Consider the following 22,294-nt stretch of genomic DNA (forward strand, 5'->3'; position numbering starts at 1 on the left):
GCAGGTTGCTGACCCTGAGTTGAAAGGTCTAGCTAACTCTGCTTGCAGTGAGGAAGAGTCAGCTTGTGCTTCTACTTGTTATTATATAAAGTCAGGAGTACTTATGAGGAAGTGGAGACCCCCAACAGCATCAGCCGACTGTGAATGGGAGGTTGTACATCAAGTTGTCATCCTTCGTGTTTGTAGGCAGGATATCATTAGAGTGGCTCATGATTCCAGTTTGGCAGGACACCTTGGAGTGAGGAAGACTGTGGCACGCATTTTGAAACACTTCTACTGGCCAGGTATCTTCAGAGATGTTTCCTGGTATTGTAAGTCTTGTCACACCTGTCAAGTTGTGGGGAAGTGTAATCAGACCGAAAAGGTTGCACCTCTAGTTCCCATTCCTCCTTTTGAGGCGCCTTTCACCCGTGTGTTGGTGGATATTGTGGGCCCTCTTCCTAAGACTTCTTCAGGATTTTCTTATGTGTTGACCATGATTGATATGGCTACTCGTTATCCTGAAGCCATTCCACTTAGAAATATCTCAGCAAAGAACGTGGTTAAGGAAACGCTAGGGTTCTTCACAAAGTTTGGTCTGCCCAAGGAGGTACAGTCAGACCGGGGAAGTAATTTCATGTCAAATGTTTTCAAGCAGTCTCTGAAAGAGTTGGGCATCACCCAGATCACGTCTTCAGCTTACCATCCCCAGACCCAAGGAGCGTTGGAGAGATATCATCAAACACTCATATCGATGCTCAGGAAATACTGTTTGGAACATCAGAAAGATTGGGATAAAGGTCTTCCATTCGTTGTATTTGCCGCAAGAGAATCTCCAAATGAATCACTGGGCTTCTCACCTTTTGAACTACTGTTTGGGCATGAAGTAAGAGGACCCCTTAAGCTACTCAAGGAATGCTGGCTGTTGGAGGAAGATGACGTCAACCTGCTGGAGTATGTGATGAAGTTCAAAGAACGGCTGTCCACTGCTTTACAGCTGGCGAGAGAGAATTTAGGAGCTGCTCAGGAGAAGATGAAGACTTGGTATGATAAGAAGTCCAGGTTACGCCACTTTCAGCCAGGAGATCAGGTTTTGATTCTGCTACTGGTGCATGGGCAACCTCTTCAAGCCAAGTTTAGTGGTCCTTATTTCGTGGAGAAGAAACTCAGTGATGTCAACTATGTCATCGCCACACCAGATCGTAGAAAAAACAAGCAACTTTGTTACATCAACATGCTAAAGTTATATCACAGGCGGGACGAAAATAACCCAGTCTGCACTGTAGCTGTTTCACCTGAGTCTGCAAGTGAAGTTCTCCCATGCAGCATGAGCCTGAGTGATAGTTTGGGGAAGAATCCTGATATCATGAATGATCTCCAGACTAAGCTTTCTCATCTAGCTCCCGAGGAAAGGCAGGAGTTTTCGGCATTATTGCAGGAGTACCCGCAAGTGTTCCGTGCCACTCCAGGAAGAACCACAGTGTTGATGCATGATGTCGATGTTGGAGACGCAAAGCCAATTAAACTGCCTCCTTACCGTGTGAACCCAGTGAAAGTTCCTCTCATCCAGAAGGAGCTTGGCTACCTGTTGGACCACAAGGTGATTGAGCCCTGTCAGAGCGAGTGGAGTTCTCCTGTCACTCTAGTCCCTAAGCCAGGTGGGTCACAGCAACCTTGCATCGACTACAGACGTGTTAATCAGATAACCAAAACAGACACTTACCCTCTCCCTCGCGTGGAAGATTGCATAGACAACATCGGAAAGGCTAGGTACATAAGTAAATTTGATTTGTTAAAGGGATACTGGCAAGTACCTATGACTGAACATGCTAGGGAGATCTCATGTTTTGTAACACTAGGAAAGACTTTTGCATGTTCTGTAATGCCATATGGTATGAAGAATGCACCAGCCACTTTTCAGAAGCTCATGAATGTTGTAACAGAGGGTTTGGCAGGGTGTGTTGTTTATATTGATGATGTATTAATCTTCAGTGACAACTGGAAAGATCACCTATGCCATGTCAGTAAATTTCTTGAGCGTTTGGTTCAGGCTAATCTTGTAGCTAATTTATCAAAGTGTGAGTTTGGTCAAGCTAAAGTTCAGTACCTTGGGTACGTAATTGGTGATGGACACGTTGCACCACAAGGAGCTAAGGTTCAGGTTATAAGTGATCTTCCCAGACCTAAAAGTAGGAAAGAGCTACAAAGATTTTTGGGAATGGTAAGTTATTATAGGAGATTTGTTCTTAACTTTTCAATTCTTGTATCACCACTTATAGACCTACTGAAAAAGGGAGTTAAATTTGTCTGGACCGATAACTGTGAATCCTCTTTCAGTAAACTTAAAGCTATCCTATTAAGTCAGCCAGTGCTCGCTACTCCAAATTTTGCTAAGCCTTTAAAGATGGCTGTTGACGCAAGTGATACAGGAGCTGGGGCTGTTTTGCTGCAAGAGGATGATCAGGGTATTGAACACCCTGTATCTTATTACAGTAAGAATTTCATTCCACCTCAAAGGAACTACTCAACTATTGAGAAAGAGCTTTTGGCCTTGATTTTGGGTTTACAGCATTTTTCATTTTATTTGTGTTCTGGTTTTGACCCCATAGTCATTTATACCGATCATAACCCACTGAAATTCCTTAGTAAGTTTAAAGAAAAAAATCAGAGATTGACAAGATGGAGTCTACTTCTTCAGGAGTATTCATTAGACATACAACATGTCAAGGGGAAAGAAAATGTTATTGCAGATTGCTTATCTAGACTTTAGACAGATTGTTTTAGAGTAATAAGAAATTTCCTTTGTAAATTTCTTTTTCTTTGTGGGGAGGTGTTACATAGCCTATGATTTCATCATCCTTTGTATACTTCTAACGTACAGTATGCTGCATGTTTGATCACGATTCGCCTTGTGGCTTCCATAGTGACCAGGCTTGCGTGTTCTACCTCACTCCCCCCTTCTCTCCCTTATAGTAGAGTAAGTCGTTCTTTCTGTTGTTCAGAGCAGGAGTGTCAGCTCTTCGTCCTCTGTGCCCTCATTTGCGCGTCCTTCTTACAAGTTGTATCAAGCTCTGCCGGCCCTTATATAATGAGCTCAGTCTCTGCATTAATTGCCACTTAGATCTACTCCTCATTTTGTTCACATCTCTTTCCTCCCCTGTATAGTGTATTATCTTTGTGAGTGCTCAGGAAGTCTCCGACCATCTAGCTGCTGTATAATTTGAGTATAAGTGTTGTTACCATTATTCTTGTACTGTATGGCCTAAGGTGTTAATTCGTAGGCCTGGTAAGGTTTTTGTGATTCATGTGGAGTTTTTGATGTCAGCCATTATTAATAATATTTTGTATCTGTAATAATATATCTTGCATTAACTGAGCATTATTCGGTTTTCTCATTTTATCAAGGCTGACTTAGATAAATTTACTCTTGCTAATTTCGTGTTAATAGAGGCTATTGCAGTTAACCATATATTTAACATGTTTTTGCCATTACATTATCCTTATGAGTCCTGAATGTTTAGTTGTTAGTTTGAGCATTAAACTTTAACTTGTAATTTTACCTAACTCTTTTGTTTTGAACCTGGAACTTTGCGGGACAGTAGTGATTTTAGTATTCTCACTTGAAGTGTTCATTATCTCTCTGTGTTCCGTAACTATAAATATATATATATATATATATATATATATATATATATATATATATATATATATATATATATATATATATATATATATAATTTTTTCTTTTAAATAACAACGGAGGAAGGAAAAACAAATGAGTAAAAGAAAAATAATCCAGACACTAGATTACTCGTGTCCTCTGTTCATAAAATATCTGTAACAGTTAGACTTGAACAGCAGTAGGTTGAAATTTGGAGGGAAACAACTCTGGGGACGCGAGTTCCAGAGAGATACAGTTCGGGGAATGAAAGAATTCTGACAGGCAGAAGTTCTGCAATATGGCTGAGTGACATTCCAGTCACGAGTGCTACCAGATGCCCGTGTAGCATGAGGGAAGGCATGGAGAGGTGGCACCATGGACGCAACTTCGTCTGAGCATATGCCATAAAAATATCTGTAAAATAATGCAAGGGAGGCAACATTCCTTCTTACTTGAAGGGGAGGTAATTTATTTGTAATGGCAGGGTTGTTAATAATTCTAACAGCTTTGTTCTGAATTTTGTCTAGTTGTTTTAATGCAACCTCTCCACATCCATTCCACAAGGGTCAGCAATATTCAAGCTGAGAGCGCACATGACTCTTGTAAATTATAGCTAACAGCTCATCAGCGAAGAAGTTACGGACTCTGTACAATAATCCAAGTTTTTTTGAGGCGGTTTTAGCATGTGATTTAACATGAGAGGTCCAGCTGAGGGCATTGTTAAGTGAGACGCCGAGAATTTCAATACTTTTGGAAATGGGAATATTTGTAGCACTGAATGTAATATACGATTCTGGCAATACCTATTAGTAAATTGTATATATTTAGTTTTACTAGCATTAAATGAGACAAGGTTATTTTGTCCCCATTCACTGATCGTGGATAAATCTTGATTTAAAGAGATGGCTGTACTGAGTTCAGAGTTAGAGATATCAGTCTTTGTAAATGGATGTCTGAGTGTGAATAACTATGAAGGGTTGAGTAATCTGTGTATGAGTGGATGGGATTGTGGGTGACAGATAAGAGATCATTAATATGAACAAGGAACAGGGTTGGTGCCAGAACTGATCCCTGTGGTATGCCGGCGTTAATTGAGTGGAATTGGAATATACATCATCTACTTTTATTTTTCTATTGCTGAGATATGAGGAAATCAAAGGAACAAAAGAGTTTAGTCCATTGCAAGGGAGTATGGACAACAGGGAACGGTGCCACACTCTGTTGAAAGCTTTAGAAATATCCAGGGCTACTTCATGAGTTTCACCATGTAGGTCAACTGAATGATGGATGGTATGAGTCAGGAGATTGAGTATGTCAATGGTTGTATCCGAGGCTGAATAATTATGTGATAATTCCCTTGAAACTCGTTTTAAATGGTCAATATGAACTTGTTTTTCCTCGCCACTTGAAAGTGACTTAATTAAAACTTTGTTTGCCTTTATGTTAATTACTCTGTATGGGCCCTCAAATTTAGGGGATAATTTATTGTCTCTCGTATGAATGACTCCGTAAACAATGTCTCCTAAGCTGATAGGTGAATCTTTTGCCTTCTTGTTAAATGCCTCCGTCATTTCTTCCTTGGACATCGTTAATTGTTTTTGCACTCTTTTGTGAATGTCCTGGAATTCACGTAAACGGAGTTTAGAGTAATCATCGTAATTGTATATAGGCATGCTGTCACCTTCTAGGAGCTCATATGGTAATTTTTTATCTGTGCCATATATAATGAAATGTGGTGTGTCACCAATGGATTTATTTATAGACCCATTAATGGAGGCCTCTACTCTGGGAATCCAATCATCCCAGCTTGCATAATTTTCACTGAGAATGTGTCGTAGCACATCTAATACCTTTTTATTTTGTCTCTCTACCAACCCATTCGATGCTGGGTGATAGGCCAAAACGTTAATCTTTTTGATGTTGTATTGTTTACATATTTCTTGTAAGATCTCAGAATTAAATTCTCCTCCATTATCACTTATTAGTACCTTAGGGGTAGTAAAGCGACATATTATATTATCTGTTATTGCCTTTGCTACTGTCTCTGCTGTCTTATCTTTAATTGGAGCTAAAATGACATAACGGGAAAAATGATCCGTTGCTACGAATAAGTATAGGTTATTATTGTATGATAATGGCATCTTGAGTAAATCAACAGCGACAACGTCCCATGGTTGATGTGGTACTGGGTAATTACCCATCGGTGCAGGTGTGATTGGGTATCCTTTGTGTTTCGCACATGATTCGCATCTGTCTATATGATTGTGTATATCTCTTCGTAATGAAGGCCAGTAATATAATAGCTGGGCTTGGTTGAATGTCTTATCCTTTCCAGGGTGTCCTGCATGTGGGCTGTCGTGTATCATTCGTAATACTTGGGGTATCATGTCATTAGGTACTACCAACTGGTTAGTATTTCTTTGGCGTTTTGGTTGTTTAGAGTTAATTTTGTATAATGTATTATTGACCATTGTGAATTGTTCAAGTGGGACATGCAGTTTGGGTAATTGTATGTCATCTCCACTTTCTAACTTGTATATTACTTTTGACCATACTGGGTCAAGTCTTTGTGCCTTTGCGATATCCTCGTGGTTTGGGATATTTCCTTTGAGATCTAACGCCGCGACCTGAATTGTGTTCGGGTTCCTAGATAATGCGTCAGCTACTATATTCATTTTACCTTGTATATAATGTATTTGTACATTGTAGTTTTCAACTGTACATTTCCATCTTGCTCTCCTCCCAGAAAGGAGTTTTTCTTTAAACATACCCACCAGTGGTTTATGGTCGGTGAATAAGTGGATTTCGTAACCATATACCAAATCTCGAAACTTTTGTAATGCAAAAATCACTGCAAGTGCCTCTAAGTCTGTAGTGCTATAATTTTTCTCTGCACCTCTTGTCTGTCTGCTGGCAAATGCAATTGGTTGATTCTTTCCTCTTTTATCTTCCTGCATCAGTACAGTCCCTAATCCTTTAACTGATGCGTCTGTACAAATAAGAAATGATTTCGTGTAATTCGGATATGCCAAACAAGGTGCATTTGTTAGTTTAATTTTTAGATTGTTAAATGCCCTTTTTTGTTCTTCTTCCCATTGGAATACAGCATCTTTTTTGAGTAGTTGGAATAGAGGGAAGGCTATATGAGAGAACTGTGGTACGAAGGACCTATAGTACCCAGCCAGACCTAAAAATTGTCTAACTTCGTCAGTCGTAGTGGGTTCAGGAAAATCTCTCACTGCCTGTATTTTGTCATCAGTGGTGTGAATACCATCAGAACTTAATTTGTGGCCTAAGAAATTTATTTCCTTAAAGCAAAATTTGCATTTAGAAAGTTTAATTTTTAATCCAGCATCACTAAGCTTTTGTAAGAGTAAGTCTAATTTCCTGAGATGATCCTTAATATTCTTCGTTGCGATAATAATATCGTCAAGATAAACAAATATTCCTTGTCCTAAAATTCCGGACAATACGTAATTCATAAGACGCTGGAACGTACCGGGGCTGTCCTCAGTCCCATTGGCATTCTTGTATATTGATAATGGCCTCTGTTTGTTGAAAAGGCAGTGTATTTACGTGACTCCTGAGATACCGGAATCTGATAGTATCCGTTTAGGAGATCGATGGTCGAGAATATATTATTCTCAGGACCAATATTCTGTAGAACATCACTTAGCAATGGCATGGGAAATCTGTCAGGGATTGTGTGATTATTTAGTTTACGGTAATCTACTACCGCACGCATTTCTCCATTTCTCTTGGGCACAAAGAAAAGGGGAGCGTTCCACGGAGAAACTGAAGGCTCAATAATTCCAAGCTTTAACATTTCATCGACATACTGATTTGCAAGTGTACGTTGGGAGTGTGGTATGCGATAAGCTGGTACGAAAATTGGTGGTGTTTCTGGGTGCACATTAATCATGTGATTAATCAAGTTAGTACACCCTAATTGTTCTCCGGGCAAGGCTACGGTGTCCCTGTGTGTTTCCAGCAGGGTTAACAAATCATTTTCTTCGTCAAATTCACCTGAGTGAATTAAATTCTCTTTATTCTTTCTCTATCCGTAGATTTGATCTCACTTGTTACTCCACCAATATTTATTTCCTTCACAGGGGCGAAACATTTTTCAATATTAACTATGCAAGTTCCCTTCTTCAACTGAACTTCCCCATTCATGTGATTAATAATGAATATCTGAGTTAGCCCTTCGTCGTTCGTATGACATAATGCGTTTTCTACTGACAATCCCTTTACTTTACATAATTCTTCTAAGACAAGAACAGTACTATTCCGTAATTTGCTCTTTATGGTAACCTTCATGTATGAATTAGGTGGTATAACCAAATCATTAGTGAGATGGGCTGGAAAAATTGATAAATCAGTACTGTTAGCTGGGTCACTAATTCTGGAGGATGGGGTTGCTGGTGTAAGTGGATCTATACACTCATCTGTTTGTGTATGTTTGTTAAAGCCTTTAATATTACCAATTCTTTTTGGCTCTCTTCTACCAATCGGTGAGGGCTCTGAAAGTATTTCCTCTATAAATTCATTATCAAAGTCTATTCCATTCATTTGTGGGAGTATAGTTATGTTCTCAGTTCTCATGGATCTTAAGCCCAGTAACATATGAGCTTTAATTGCTAAGTTTTCAACGATATAGAACAATGCAGAGAATGGTCTTGTAGTTTCTGTGAAACTGAGATTTAATCTTATCATACCTTTTACTGTAATCTCTTGACCATCTACTGTGTTTAATTCTAAATCAGCTTCATCCAGAAAAGTTACTTTCTTTTTATTTTTAAGAATTCTATTTAGTTCTTCATGTGTTATTAAGTTCACTGGAGAGCCTGTATCTAAAAATAAGGAAACGTTTTGATCCTCACATACAGCTGGTATCAAGATACACTCATTTCCCAACATGCCTCCTATGTGAAGTTTAACCTTGTTCTTCTTTACGTTTGTTCGTTTTTTGTCATGACTTGGTCTTCCCCCGATTTGAACATAGACACAATTTTTTCTACTGTTTTGCAATCACTAGTCCAGTGCCCTTGGTATCTATGATGCCTACAGTAAGGACCAAACCCTTGTGTCTTTTGATTATCCTCTTTTGCCTTGATAAAGCATTCATACCTTGTGTGTCCTGGTTTTGCACAGTAATGACACAGAATGGACCTATCCCTTGACTGTGACCTACGAGGTGATTTCCCATAAAAAGTGTTGTTTATAGCGCGAGACCTGCTCGGGCTGCGCGAAAACTTATGAAACTGCCTGTAGGAAGGCGTGTGGGAACGAGGTCTAGGCGTCTTTGTTTGTTTGGGCTGCCTCATTTCAGGTCGCGATCGATTTTGTTCTCTGTTTGGGGTCGGTGTTGATGTTTTCACAGCTGATACTGTCTCAGGTACCCTGATTCTACCAGAATGTGCATGTGTGTCGACCACACCTGCTTTACTGCACTGCATCTCTACCTCGTTCATTAAGTCTAGTAAGCACATTCCAGGGATGTACGCGATTGTTTTGGCGATCTTAAGGGTTCTATCAGGTAATTTACACAAGGCAGCTACATAACCAATGATGTCCACGACGAGGTCTGGGGACATCTTTCCATCATCTGTTATCCACTTAGAATTCTCCAGAGTAGCTAATAGGGTTCTCTTGATTGTGGAGACATCAGCAGTTATTTCACTGAGCACATGGTTTGTAGTGTGCTCCCTTACAAGATCTACAATTTTATGTAATTCTGGAATTATACCTGGCAAGAAGTTCATACCTCCAGAAAATTTCTTCAGAAATTCAGTTTTAAATTCATCATATGTCCTAGCACGATGTAGCTTATCGGAGCGCAATAAATTGCTTGCTGGACATCTTTCCTGGCTTATGCAAGATGAAAAAATAGCAATTTTCTCTTGTTCATCTAGTATGTGGCGCTTGATGAACATTTGTTCGCACTGACTGATTAATGAAATGACATCAATGCGATCCTTGTCTGTGCCAGAGAATTCTGGGGCAGTCTTATCCTCGTGATACACAAAAACGTGAGGTGTGGTTTTTAGATCAGCAGTATTTGTTTCTTGATTCATATTTAATGATTGCCCTGTTAATTCAACTTGTACGAGTTTATCGTTATGTGAGGGAATGGTAGAATATGTATGACCGGACCGGTGAACCCTGTTAAGTATATTGGCATACGTATTTAAGGCAGCTGCGAAGTCGATACTCTCAACGTCTGAAGGGGTTTCCCACTTATCATCCGAAACTCCCGTATTTGTTTCCTTATCTATAACGTGTGGTGTGGGTTGTACAATGGGTGGGCTGTCTCTTAATTGTGAGTCTGATGTTGTGGCAATTTGTGTGTCATCTGGTATTAACGTGGGTGGTTGCGAAAATATTCCTGTCATTAAGATATGATGTTATGAAATACGCCTCTTGTTTATTTATGTCCTAGCAAACTAGATGATTAAATAAGTTGAATATAGCTAATTTTAGCACTGAGAAGAAATGAGCAAGTATAATTTTACCCACTTGATACAGATCGTAGAGGTGTGTCGATACAAAAGTCGATCTCGGAAGAAAATACAGGTTTGATTGAAGATCTCTTGATAATTCTAGTGGTGTGTTGATGGACGATATTACTCAGGAAACTCCATGGCCTGGTATTTGTAGTGGTTAACGGCTGTCCCAGGCAAACCTCAACATAGAACGTCGAATTTCCAACTTAACTGTGAAAATAAGTGAATATGAGTAGGAGCTATGTGAATAATGAGTAATGAGTAGTGGGTGAGAAGTGCCTGGTGTCAGTCACACGTTGCTTGGCATGGCAGACTCGCGTTGTGATGTCATCTCAGCACATGGTGACGTCGGCTTCCCACACTGGTAGCTGTGGTGAGTGAATGAGTAGCGATGAGTAACTTGAGTGAAGACGAGTGAGTAAGATGAGTTGTAAATATGGACTTGGTGTTTTGCTGCGTGCATTGACCTCTTCACACCTGCGTAAGCGTTGGGGGTTTGGTGGATGTAGCAGAGAGAGGAGGGTGAGGTCTGGTGGTTATGAGTTGTGAGTCGTCTCTCACTCTTCGTTTGTTTGTTTGTTTTCTTTCTTTCTTGATGTATTCTTGGTCCTTTTTTCTTGTGATTTACTCGTTGTGGGATGAAGACTGCCGTTTCTTGTAGGTGCGTGTAGAAGATTATACAGACGACGTAGAGTTGTTAATTGTAGTTGATTGTAGATGGCTGTAGTTGATTGTAGATGGCTGTAGACTTTGTAGAACTGAAGCTAACCTTGTAGTCTCGGTTGCTTTTGTAGAAATTTGCTTTTAATTCGGAGACGATGTCCGCAGATTTGCTGGTTTGTCGTTAAGCTACCTGCAAGGCGTCGAGTGATCTCTTGACCTCTGCATCAGCGTAATGATCTGGGAGACGGAGGGGGCAGGAGCTGATATTGTTGGTTGTTGTCGATCTTGATATTTTGTAGGAATTTAATGTTGATTCGTAGACGAGGTTCGTATCCCACCGCTGCCACCAAATGTCATAAAGACTTTGTAGTTACTTGTAGAGAAGTATATTTTAGACTTGTGGTCGAGCGGCTTTTATATCTTGTAGTAGTTTCCCCACCAGATGTCATGTAGTGACGGGAGAGGTAAAGAATAGTATGGGACTATTTTTATTTGTCTTGGAAATATTAAACAGGTATAATAGTATAAGTCCTGGGTAGCTACCTCCCTGTCTCGCTATCTCTCTCTCTCTCTCTGTTCTAAGGCTAATCTCCGTCTCGACCTCTCTCTAGGGTCGCTTGTCTCCTTCTAAACTCTCTTTCCTAAAATCTGGTGTAGTAGGGTGTGTGTGTCACGTATGTTCCTCATGGCAACAGAACTTTCTCACGAGAGGACTGCTGACAGCTAACTGCATCATCTCCTTACTGGCCGCTGTCGTCAGCTTTCCTCCGTGTAAGCGTTTAGCGCTGCTCGCTTCTCGCAAACACAACACCTTCTCATCATTTGACTTCCTGCTTCTATCTGTCTCTCTATCTATCTATTTATTTATCTATCTATTATGTAGTCCTATATTTTGACAGTTTAGTTTATACAATGAGTAATCAAAACTGGGCGAAGCGAAGTTTAAAATGGTGTCAACTGCATATTGGGATCTGATATAACAACAGGTGCCACCCTTGTTACGGAAGTTTGTGAGGAGATGGCAACCGGGAAAACAATATGGGGATATTTCAGTAGACGGTGAGATTTGTGGTTCTGTGAGGAATAGGGCCAGAGGGGATATGGACCATAGGAAAAAATGGACTGAATTTAAGTTGGTACTAAGCCCACGGATGTTGATGAAGAATAAGGCAACATTTTCACTTTTCCGCTGACGAGCATGACCAGAAACTTAACAAGTCGCTGCCGGCACAGTCGCTTGATGGTGACAGGGAGGACCCTGTGCCGCCAGCCCTACCCTGCCGGTGGTGGCAATCCGAGACACCACCTTTTTTTAAAGTAAAATTGCAGTGGCCATTGCTAAGAGAGTGGAATAGAAGGTGTGATATCTTATGTGCATGTAGTGTGGTGTAGACAGTTGAAGGTAGAGGTATTAAGAGAGTATGCTGGCCTACTCTCTGTGTAAATGAAAGCACTGAGAATGTGCAGCAAAGGGGGATGGTCAGGATCAAGTCCTGAGGGCTGGTGAAACGGAAGCTCCAGCTCTCCCTATCACCAGCTTGCCATCCACCTCGGGAATACTGCCCTGTTTGACAAGTGCTACAGTCTACTCCTAATATATATATATATATATATATATATATATATATATATATATATATATATATATATATATAGATCATCTCATCAGCCGTTTGAGTGTCCACTGCATGACCGCCCTATCCCTACCGAAGTGGGGACGATACAGCCAATGTATCTCTACCAAGTGACTTAGGCTGTCTAGTAGAGAGTGTATGTATGGTGAGAAGTGCTTGTAAACATAATTGTAGTGTTGGAGTGGCTTTGGATGTGTGTGTAGTGTGTGAACCAAGTGTAATCGGCCCACGCAAGCCCACTGGGTGCAAGCATACTTTATAGTATGCGACACTGGTTCAACCACAGCACCCCTTGTGTCCGCCAATGCGGTACGTGGCCAGAAGAACGCTTACCCTGGCAGGACGCGAACCCTCGTTGTTCATTGTACGAAAACGCACACTTTACCACTGTACCACAGAGGCTCCATATATATATATACTATATATATATATATATATATATCTATATATATATATATATCTATATATCTATCTATATATATATATATATATATATATATATATATATATATATATATATATATATTGTTACGGAACAGAGAAAGATAATGTACACTTTAAGTGAGAATACTAAAAATCACTACTGTCCCGTAAAGTTCCAGGTTCAAAACAAAAGAGTTAGGTAAAATTACAAGTTAAAGTTTAATGCTCAAACTAACAACAAAACATTCAGGACTCATAAGGATAATGTAATGGCAAAAAACAGGTTAAATATATGGTTAACTGCAATAGCCTCTATTAACACGAAATTAGCAAGAGTAAATTTATCTAAGTCAGCCCTGATAAAATGAAAATACCAGATAATACCCAGTGAATGCAAGATATATTATTTCAGATACGAAATATTATGAACAATGGCTGACATGAAACTTTACATTAATCACAAAAACCTCACTAGGCCCAAGAATCAACACCCCATGCTACACAATACAAGAAAAAATGCAATAACACTTATAGTCAAATTACACAGCTGCTAGATGGTTGGAGACTTCCTGAGCACTCACAATAATAACAACAACTGTACAGGGGAGGACAGAGATGTGAACAAAATGAGGAGTAGATCTAAGTGGCAATTAATGTAGAGACTGAGCTCATTATATAAGGGCCGGCAGAGCTTGATACAACTTGTAAGAAGGACGCGCAAATGAAGCCAGAGGGGACAAAGAGTTGACACTCCTGCTCTGAACAACAGAAAGAACGACTTACTCTACTATAAGGGAGGAGGGGGGGAGTGAGGTAGAACACGCTCGTGATCAAACATGCAGCATACTGTAGGTTAGAATTACACAAAGGATGATGAAATCATAGGCTATGTAACAATATATATATATATATATATATATATATATATATATATATATATATATATATATATATATTATATATATACAGTATATATATATATATATATATATATATATATATATATATATATATATATATATATGCTAGAATTTGTAACCAATATATAACCCATATAATTTAAACAATATTTCTGAGTGTTCTCAGAACATATATTAAACGAACCCTGACACCACCCGTGCAAAATCTACTTCCGAGAGACTGGGTATACTTTGCTGATTCTGTACTTTCTTTACGGCTGTGCGTTTTTTTTTTTTTTTTTTTACAGGGGTCTTATTTTCATCTTTGCTCCTGTGTCGAGTACAATTCTTATGTGTGAGGGGGCTCACCACAGACACCCTCTCTAAAGAAGGTGGAGTCAAAAGCTTCTCGTCACACAAACTCCGCTCCTTATACTTTTTATGCCATCTCACTTCACCGCAGTGTTGCATGTTGAACGTTGATCCCCCAATTGCAATTTTCAGTTGTCACTGATCCTATGAATTGTACGTTTGCATCCCTCCTTAGTTATGGCGGATGCCCAGCACCCGTCTGGTAGTGCACTCTCACTTCTTTTCTGTTCAGGTCTAACGCAAGATTTTTTTTTTTTTAATGCAAGGAAGAAATAACCAAAGGCCAGGAGCCCAAAATTTTTTCCCTCCAAGAAAGGAACAAAAACAAGATAACAGAGAGCCAAATTCAAGATCCGTTCTCAGTTTTTCATGTATGCAACATGTGAACCCTGGAGCTGTCTTCCTCAGTCTGTATTTCCCTTTGTCTATGACTCTGTCTTATAAATGCATTGTGTCCAGTTATCTTGAGCAGATCATGAATTTGGCTCTCGTGTTAAGGTTTTTCCTGGAAAGAACACTTTTTTTTTTTTTTTTTTTTTTTTTAAAGGCTTCTAGCCTTTCCTTTCTTCACTGTATAAAAACTCCACTCATGGACGTAAAAAATGAACCATGAAACCTAGAAAAGGATGAAGGGCAAACACTGATACAGCTGAGTGAGCCGTCTCGGCAACACACAAGCATTTGGCTGCTAAAAGAAAAGGATTAGCATTCTATGGACCATCCTGTACAGGACATGAATACTCACTACTGACACCTGCATCAGTCTTGGCTCCCCTATCCACCCTGAGAGTGATGTGTCCCTGGGGTTCACGTGTGTGTCACCATTCCTTACCTGACGGGGATGAGGGTCGACATTCCACTCCAGCAAAGGCGCCTCAGTGAATATATTACCTGGAGAAGTAAGGGAATATCTGGAGAAAAACACGAACCTACTCTTTTGGGTAACAATATTGTAATTAAGTTACATACCTGTACGACGCATTATTATTAGTGTAACTTTGTCCTTACCTCTATATTTCTATGAATAATTGTGACGCTGAGTTTGACCTTAGCTATAATTACCGTCTTCAAGTAAGCTCATTTCAAATATCTGGATTAACCCCTTCTCTCAGGTGACGTACTCTTTGTTCTTGCTCTCTCTAGACGATTTTCACACCTCAGGATAAACATTTCGAATTGTTGGGGCAAGGGTTAGGTATGTACGTCATTAACTTTAATAACAGAGTCTAGCGAACTCAGTAAAATCGTCTGGCAGCAGCATAAATAAAGTGGAATAAGTCGTCATCTTTGTGAAGTGATTAATATTAAAGTACACTGCGCTCACTCACTACAAACAGCGCTGACCATGTGTAGGAGGCATGGGGCGGGGTTGGGTCCATCGTCGTGCACCCGTCTGGTCATCACACACGCCTCATTCCTGATGGGCGGGGTCTGATGGGCGGGATCAGGTGGCATTGGGCAGGATGGTCAATGTCTGCGGACTGATGGAGGAAAAAGAAATAACATATAGAGATGTAGTCACTGAGCATCCACATCTGTTAGTGAGTGAACATTCCAGGCGACACTGATATTTAATGATGTCCATGACGTCATTATTTATTAGGTTAAGGTGGTGGACTATGGTAACACTGCTGCAAAGAGAATAAATCAGGCGCTTAGACCAGTATTTGTTTATTGGTGTCATAATCTGCAAAATCCACCTTCACGTGTAAGCATTGTTAGTATTAATTAACATACCTAATCTATCCTAGTCAAACCATACCATCATAGCAATAGTTTTCCTCCCCGACTCAGCTGTTCTTACTCTACGAACTGTATTTACCTTGATAATAAGAAAGAAAAATAAGCATCCAATTTTGGCCAATATCACAACTACAATTTTTTTTTTTTTATAAGATTTTTAGTTTGGGTTGACTATATGGCCATGGAGACAAAGCTGATAACAACAGTGGAAAAAGTAACCTAACCGTATTAACACTTTGCCTGGTATTCTCACACTTTGACTTTTTTTTCTTAACGCTAAATTATTTTGTTGTAAGAAACCCTTTACTACACAGGAAGTTAACATAAGCTTAGCTGAATGCCCTATGAGGGGAAAGCATTATCCTGTCTATATGCTTTTTAGGAATGTCTGTTACGAGCGATACAATTTTTATTTTCCTGGAGACCCCCCTTCTTTCTTCTTCAAAGGACATAGTATATAACTGAGAACTATATAATATTTTGACAGCACATTTCAAATACTGACATTTTCTTTCGAGACGTCATTATATATCATAACACCACAGTACATACCTCTTCTAATTTTCTCTTACCTCCTCTCCTCCCCTCCCTCTCAACATTGTGAACCAAGGAATTTTTCGATGTGGGCCCCTCCTTCCCCCCCGCCCCTATAAACCCCAATAGGCTCTTGCCATGTGCTGCTATGAGTGTCGCATATTGCTATTAATCATGTATTGCTATGACAGACCTATATATATACAGGAAATGAGGTGTATATTCTGCAGTTGTATTCTGAGGAAGCCATGAAGCGAAACGTCAATACACACTAAGTCCCACATCGATGTTTCTTTCCCCAATATGACAGAGCTATTCATTGTCGTGAGAACTGCATCTTCTTGTTACCGGGTCGTTATTCCGAGAGAGTCGTGTCTTGTTTTGAGAGGAGCATAAGTTTGTTTTCAGAGGGTCTTATCCTGCTGCGTCAAGAATACATGCTGCTTTGTCAGGGCTGCATCCTCCCTGTCCCTGGAACCACCTTTATAGAGGCAAATCGCAGCCACTTCTCTATGGATGAAGCTGGAGATCCATGAAATTTGCATAATGTGCGGAAAGAATGGTGGGGAAGTGACTATAGGTTTGGATAGATTTAGGTCAGACTTACATGGACTCACGGCTAGCTTTGGTTCATTCGGGTGGGCCTGGGTTACATGTTTCTTCTCGTTTTGGCGATTCTGTGACGTAAATTCTGGCTCCGCAAAACGTAAAGATAAACTACTCAAACTTAACATACAGAACCTTAATTTTTTTTTTTTTTTTTATGCGAGGAAGAAGGAACCAAAGGCCATGAGCCCGCAGTAACAGTTCCCTCCAAGAGAAAAACAAAATACAATAGAGAGCCAAATTCAAGATCCGATCATTTTGAGATGCCTGGACACACTACGTTTAAAAGACTGGAGATCATAGGCAGCAGGAAATACAGACAGAGGGAGACAGTTCCAGAGCTGACCTGTTGCATAAATAAAAGACTGGGAGTAACGGTTAACTCTTGCATTAGAGAGTTGGACAGAAAAGGGATGAGAGTTTGCTGCCAGACGGGTGCTACGCGCCCGTCGTAGATGTGGAGGAATGCAAGCAGACAGTTCAGAGGAGCAGTGACCATTAAAGTAGCGATAGAAAAGAGATAAAGATGCAACAGTGCGGCGAAGAGACAGAGGTTGAAGGGAGTCAGTAAGAGGAGAAGAGTTAATGAGACGAAAAGCCTTTGACTCCACCCTATTGAGAAGAGCTGTATGTGGGGAGCCTCCCCACACATGAGAGTTGTACTCCACACAGGGGCGGATAAAACCCCTGTATAGAGTCAACAATTGTGCAGGAGTAAAGAAAGAGCGGAGTCGGCTTAGCACACCTAATCTCTTGGAAGCAGATTTTACAAGAGATGTAATATGATCTTTCCAAGATAAGTCCCGAGTAAATGAAACCCCAAGCATGTTCAAGGATGATGCAGGATTAAGCTGAATATTATTAAACATTAGTGGGTATACCTGTGGAAGATTTTGTCGTGTTGATAGGTGTAAGAACTGAGTCTTAGATGCATTAAAGACAACCATATTATTTTTACCCCAGTCAGAGATATGAGCCAAGTCAGACATTAGGTGTGCCATAGCCTCATCCCTTGTTTCTTGAAGTAACCGTTGAGATGGGCGTTGCGGGAACCGAATGGAAAGGTGAAGGGTGGAGTCATCAGCGTATGAGTGGATAGGGTTAGATGTACAGCTTAGAAGATCATTGATGAATAAAAGGAAGAGAGTTGGTGATAGGACAGAGCCCTGAGGAACACCACTGTTGATAGAGCTAAGAGAAGAACGATGGCCGTCTACAACAGAGGCTATAGAACGACCAGAAAGGAAGCTAGCGATGAAGGCACAGATAGAAGGATAGAAACCGTAGGAGGGCAGCTTGGAAATTAAAGATTTATGCCAGACTCGATCGAAAGCCTTTGAGATGTCAAGTGCAATGGCAAAGCTTTCGCCAAAGTCCCGAAAGGAGGATGACCAGGAGTCTGAAAGGTAGGTGAGAAGATCGCCAGTGGAGCGTCCCTGACGGAACCCATACTGACGATCGGAAAGAAGGTTGTGATAGGAAAGATGCCTTAAAATTTTTCTATTAAGAAATGACTCGAAAACTTTTGAAATACAGGACGTTAAAGCAATTGGACGATAGTTGGAGGGTTGGGAGTGGTCACCCTTCTTTGGGACTGGCTGAATGAGAGCAAACTTCCAGCAAGAAGGAAAGGTACAAGTTGACAGACAAAGGCGAAATAGTTTGCCTAGGCAGGGTGTAAGCACAGAAGCACAGTTCTTGAGAACAACAGGAGGGACCCCATCAGGCCCATATGCCTTGTTAGTACTGAGGCCAGTGATGGCAGAAAATACATCAACTGAAGATATTTTAATGTCAGCCATGAGGAAGTCAGAGGGGGAAGTGATGGAGGAACAGCACCGGAAATCGTTAAGGGGGAATTGGAGGAGAAAGTCTGTGCGAAAAGATCTGCTTTATCAGTAGAAGAAATAGCTACAGAACCATCAGAGTAGAAAAGAGGAGGGAAGGATGATGAGGTAAAGTTGTTAGAAAGATTTTTGGCAAGGTGCCAGAAGGAGCGGGAAGAATTCGAGTTGGAGAGTTGAGAGCATTTAGTATGGATGAAATTATTTTTAGTAGAGCGAAGAACAGACTTAGCACGATTCCGGGCAGAAACTGTGTCCTAACCCCTACTGAGACATACTTTCCATCTTCCACAAGTCACACAAGGTCCGAGGAGAGGTGGCAACGATATTTTTTTTTCCCCGCATGCTTGTACATTACCTCAGTCGTACAGCTCGCGGCGGTGTTTGGAGTGCTTCTTGCGGGAGTGTTGTCGTGTGAGGGGCGCGTGGGAGTGGGCGGCATCAGTCAGCTCACACAGGGGGATGATCTCTCTCTGGGGCGGCACCCAACCCCCGCTACTCGCACGTCTGTCGGCACAACCAGGGTGGGTGATGGAATGAAAAATGAATAATGAACACAGGAGCAAGCAGCAGTCAGGGCAAGTAAAGCAAGAGGAAGCTGGTGGAAGAGAAAGTAAACCAGATGGAAGCAGGAAAAAAAGGCAACTAAAGGGATCAAAAAGGAGGAAGGACAAGTAAAACACAAGCAAGCGAGTGGAAAAGGAAGTAAAGCAGGAGTAAGAAGGTAATAGGGTAAGTAATGCTCAAGTAAGCAGGTAAAAGGATAAGTAAAGCAGGAGTTAGCAGGTAATAAGGTAGGTAAAGCACAAGTAAGCAGTTAATTGGGTAAATAAAGCAAGAGAAAGCAGGTAAAATGATATTAAAGCACGAGTAGCAGGTAACAGGGTAAGTAAAGCAGGAGAAAGCAGGTAAAAAGGTAAGTAAAACAGGAGAAAGCAGGTAAAAGGATAAGTAAAGCAGAAAAAAAAATGGTGGACCTAACTGACTTGGTCCAAACTGCCATCTCTCCACACTCAATCCCCAGCTGAAGAGTTTAAAAGGGGTACTAATCACGAAGAAGTGTTACGCAAAGGATGCAGAACCGCAGTATGACTTTATTTTGCCTCTGAACTACGGGAAATATGGAAAACAGACGAAAAACTCAGCCAAGTTAAGGTGGACAAACTATTTACTTGCGCGAGAAGCTTACTTTGGTGTGGGCTGCTCCTTTCCCTTGTGGGTCTCGGAGAAGTCGAAGCGGTGGTTGTGATTGTTTTGGTAGGGGGGTAGGTGGTGGTTGGGGAAGCCGTCGGTCATGAGGTGCAGGGGCGACAGCTGGGACATGACCTCGTGTCGGCCGTGGGAGAGGTCGCGCGGGGTCAACAATGCCGCGTGATTGAAGGCTTCCAGGGGCTTCAGTACCATCGTTCTCTCGTCTCCAAAGGCACCACCTGAGGAGTAGAGCAAGAGATCCGAAAAGGTTTATATAAATGCCTACCGACTACACGTGGGCCATTAAGGTATGCTATCAGTTTTATCTAATATCGTTCTCTCGTCTCAGAAGGCACCAGCTGAGGAGTACAGAAAAGAGACGACACAAAAGAAAGCTTATAATAATCCCAATCCACTGTACATAAGTCATTAAGTCAGACAATCAGTATTATCTCATAACACGATCAATTCCTCATCTCCAACGACGCCACCTGAGAAATAGAATAAACTATATATCCACAAGATGGCATAGATTACTGTATATCTACTGCAAAAAGGTAAAGAAAAGACGATTATTGTTTAAGTCATAAAGAAAACTACACACAATATATATATCATCATCATCAGCCGTTGTGGTCCACTGCAGGACCGGCCTATCCCTACCGAAGCAGGGACGATACAGCCAATGTATCTCTACCCAGTGGCTTAGGCTGTCTGGTAGAGACTGTAGGTAGGGTGAGAAGTGCTTGTGAGTGTGATTGTACTGTTGTAGTGGATTTGGATATGTAGTCTGTGAACCAAGTGTAATCGGCCCGCCTTAACCCGATTGGGTGCAAGCATACTAGTATGCGACACTGGTTCAGCCACAGCACCCCTTGTGTCCGCCAAAGTAGCAAGTGGCTTGGTGAACGCTTCCCAAAGTTTTTACAACTCTGGCGGGAGGCGAACCTGCGCTCACCAGCGTGCGAATATATATATATATATATATATATATATATATATATATATATATACACACACACACACACACACACACACGGTATATGTGTGTGTGTGTGTGTGTGTGTGTGTGTGTGTGTGTGTGTGTGTATTTATGTACAGGTATGTATAAAAAAAGCAGTTCTACCTTGCTAGCCTACCGTAACCTATGAACAGTGTCGAAAAAAGAGGTGTTCAGATGGTGTTGAAACGAAAGGTGTCCAGATGGAGTCGATGTGTTGATGTGAACAGTGTTCAAATGACGAAGTGCTTAATCCATAGAACCCAACGACGCCTCCCTAAAGCTGAATAGAAGCGTATACCATTAATCGGAATATAATGAGAGACACGACCCTAAGGTAAATTTTAAAAACTGCTTTTAAACTTAACGTGTTGAAATGTAGGTGATGAAACTTGAGGGATAATGAAAGGTATTAAAATGACTGACTACTCACTCATGGACCTAAAAGTGACGATAGGGGACTTAGTGAGGTTGTGGGCATTGTGTGACGCTATCGAATATTTGGTGTTTCTGAGAGGTGCAATACACAGACAGATAAACAGACCAGTACACCAGCCACCTTTACACTCATCAGTGGCTAAGGATGAGTTGGTATGTCTGTGTGAGACGGGCCACGTGCAGCTGGTCCATCGAGTTAGGTGACACGTAAACTAAGACAAATGTACAAGACAAACTCGTACAGTTGCCACCTTTGGACTCAAGTGACTATAGATGAGTCAGTGTTGATGTGAAAGGCAGACCAAACGAAGTTAGCACTGCAGTGTCAGGGGTTATACAGATACAAACAAAGATGTATAGACCAGCAGAGCAGCTACCTGTATACGCAAAGGCTGTTATGCCTGCGAGAGATGGATAGATATGGAGACAACAGACATGTATACTGCAGACAGATAGACCAACATACAGTATACTCACACGTTGCTATAGATGAGTTGGTATGTCTACGAGAGACGGACCACCTGAAGCTGGTGCGGACGGTGAGTGCTCTCTCGCGGGCTTTGGTGAGGAAGGGCGCCGTGGACAGTGTGTAGAGGAGCGGGTTGATGGCAGCGTTGAGGGGTAGCACAAACACTGCCACCCACGCGAACACCTGTAATATGTGGCTCTCTCTTACACACACACACACACACACACACACACACACACACACACACACACACACACACACACACACACACACACACAGAAGCGGGTTGATGGCAGCGTTGAGGGGTAGCACAAACACTGCCACCCACGCGA

At 41.1% G+C, this 22,294-nt stretch overlaps 1 protein-coding gene across 1 annotated transcript in view; it reads right to left on the reverse strand.

Moving 5' to 3' along the window:
* Positions 1 to 19,223: 19,223 nt before the first annotated feature.
* The window catches only part of LOC145414034 (G-protein coupled receptor GRL101-like), a 208,725-nt gene continuing 205,654 nt past the window's right edge, over positions 19,224 to 22,294 (reverse strand). Inside the window, exons 27-29 of the mRNA XM_080283600.1 lie at positions 21,971 to 22,145; positions 20,054 to 20,294; positions 19,224 to 19,371 (exon numbers count right to left, since the gene is read on the reverse strand). Of these exons, the coding sequence (XP_080139726.1) occupies positions 19,224 to 19,371; positions 20,054 to 20,294; positions 21,971 to 22,145 (564 nt within the window). The remainder of the gene's footprint in view (positions 19,372 to 20,053; positions 20,295 to 21,970; positions 22,146 to 22,294) is intronic.

Source organism: Coenobita brevimanus, chromosome 98 (genome assembly GCF_032717465.1).
Source record: "Coenobita brevimanus isolate Jiangsu-jjx chromosome 98, ASM3271746v2, whole genome shotgun sequence".
Lineage (NCBI taxonomy): Eukaryota > Metazoa > Arthropoda > Malacostraca > Decapoda > Coenobitidae > Coenobita > Coenobita brevimanus.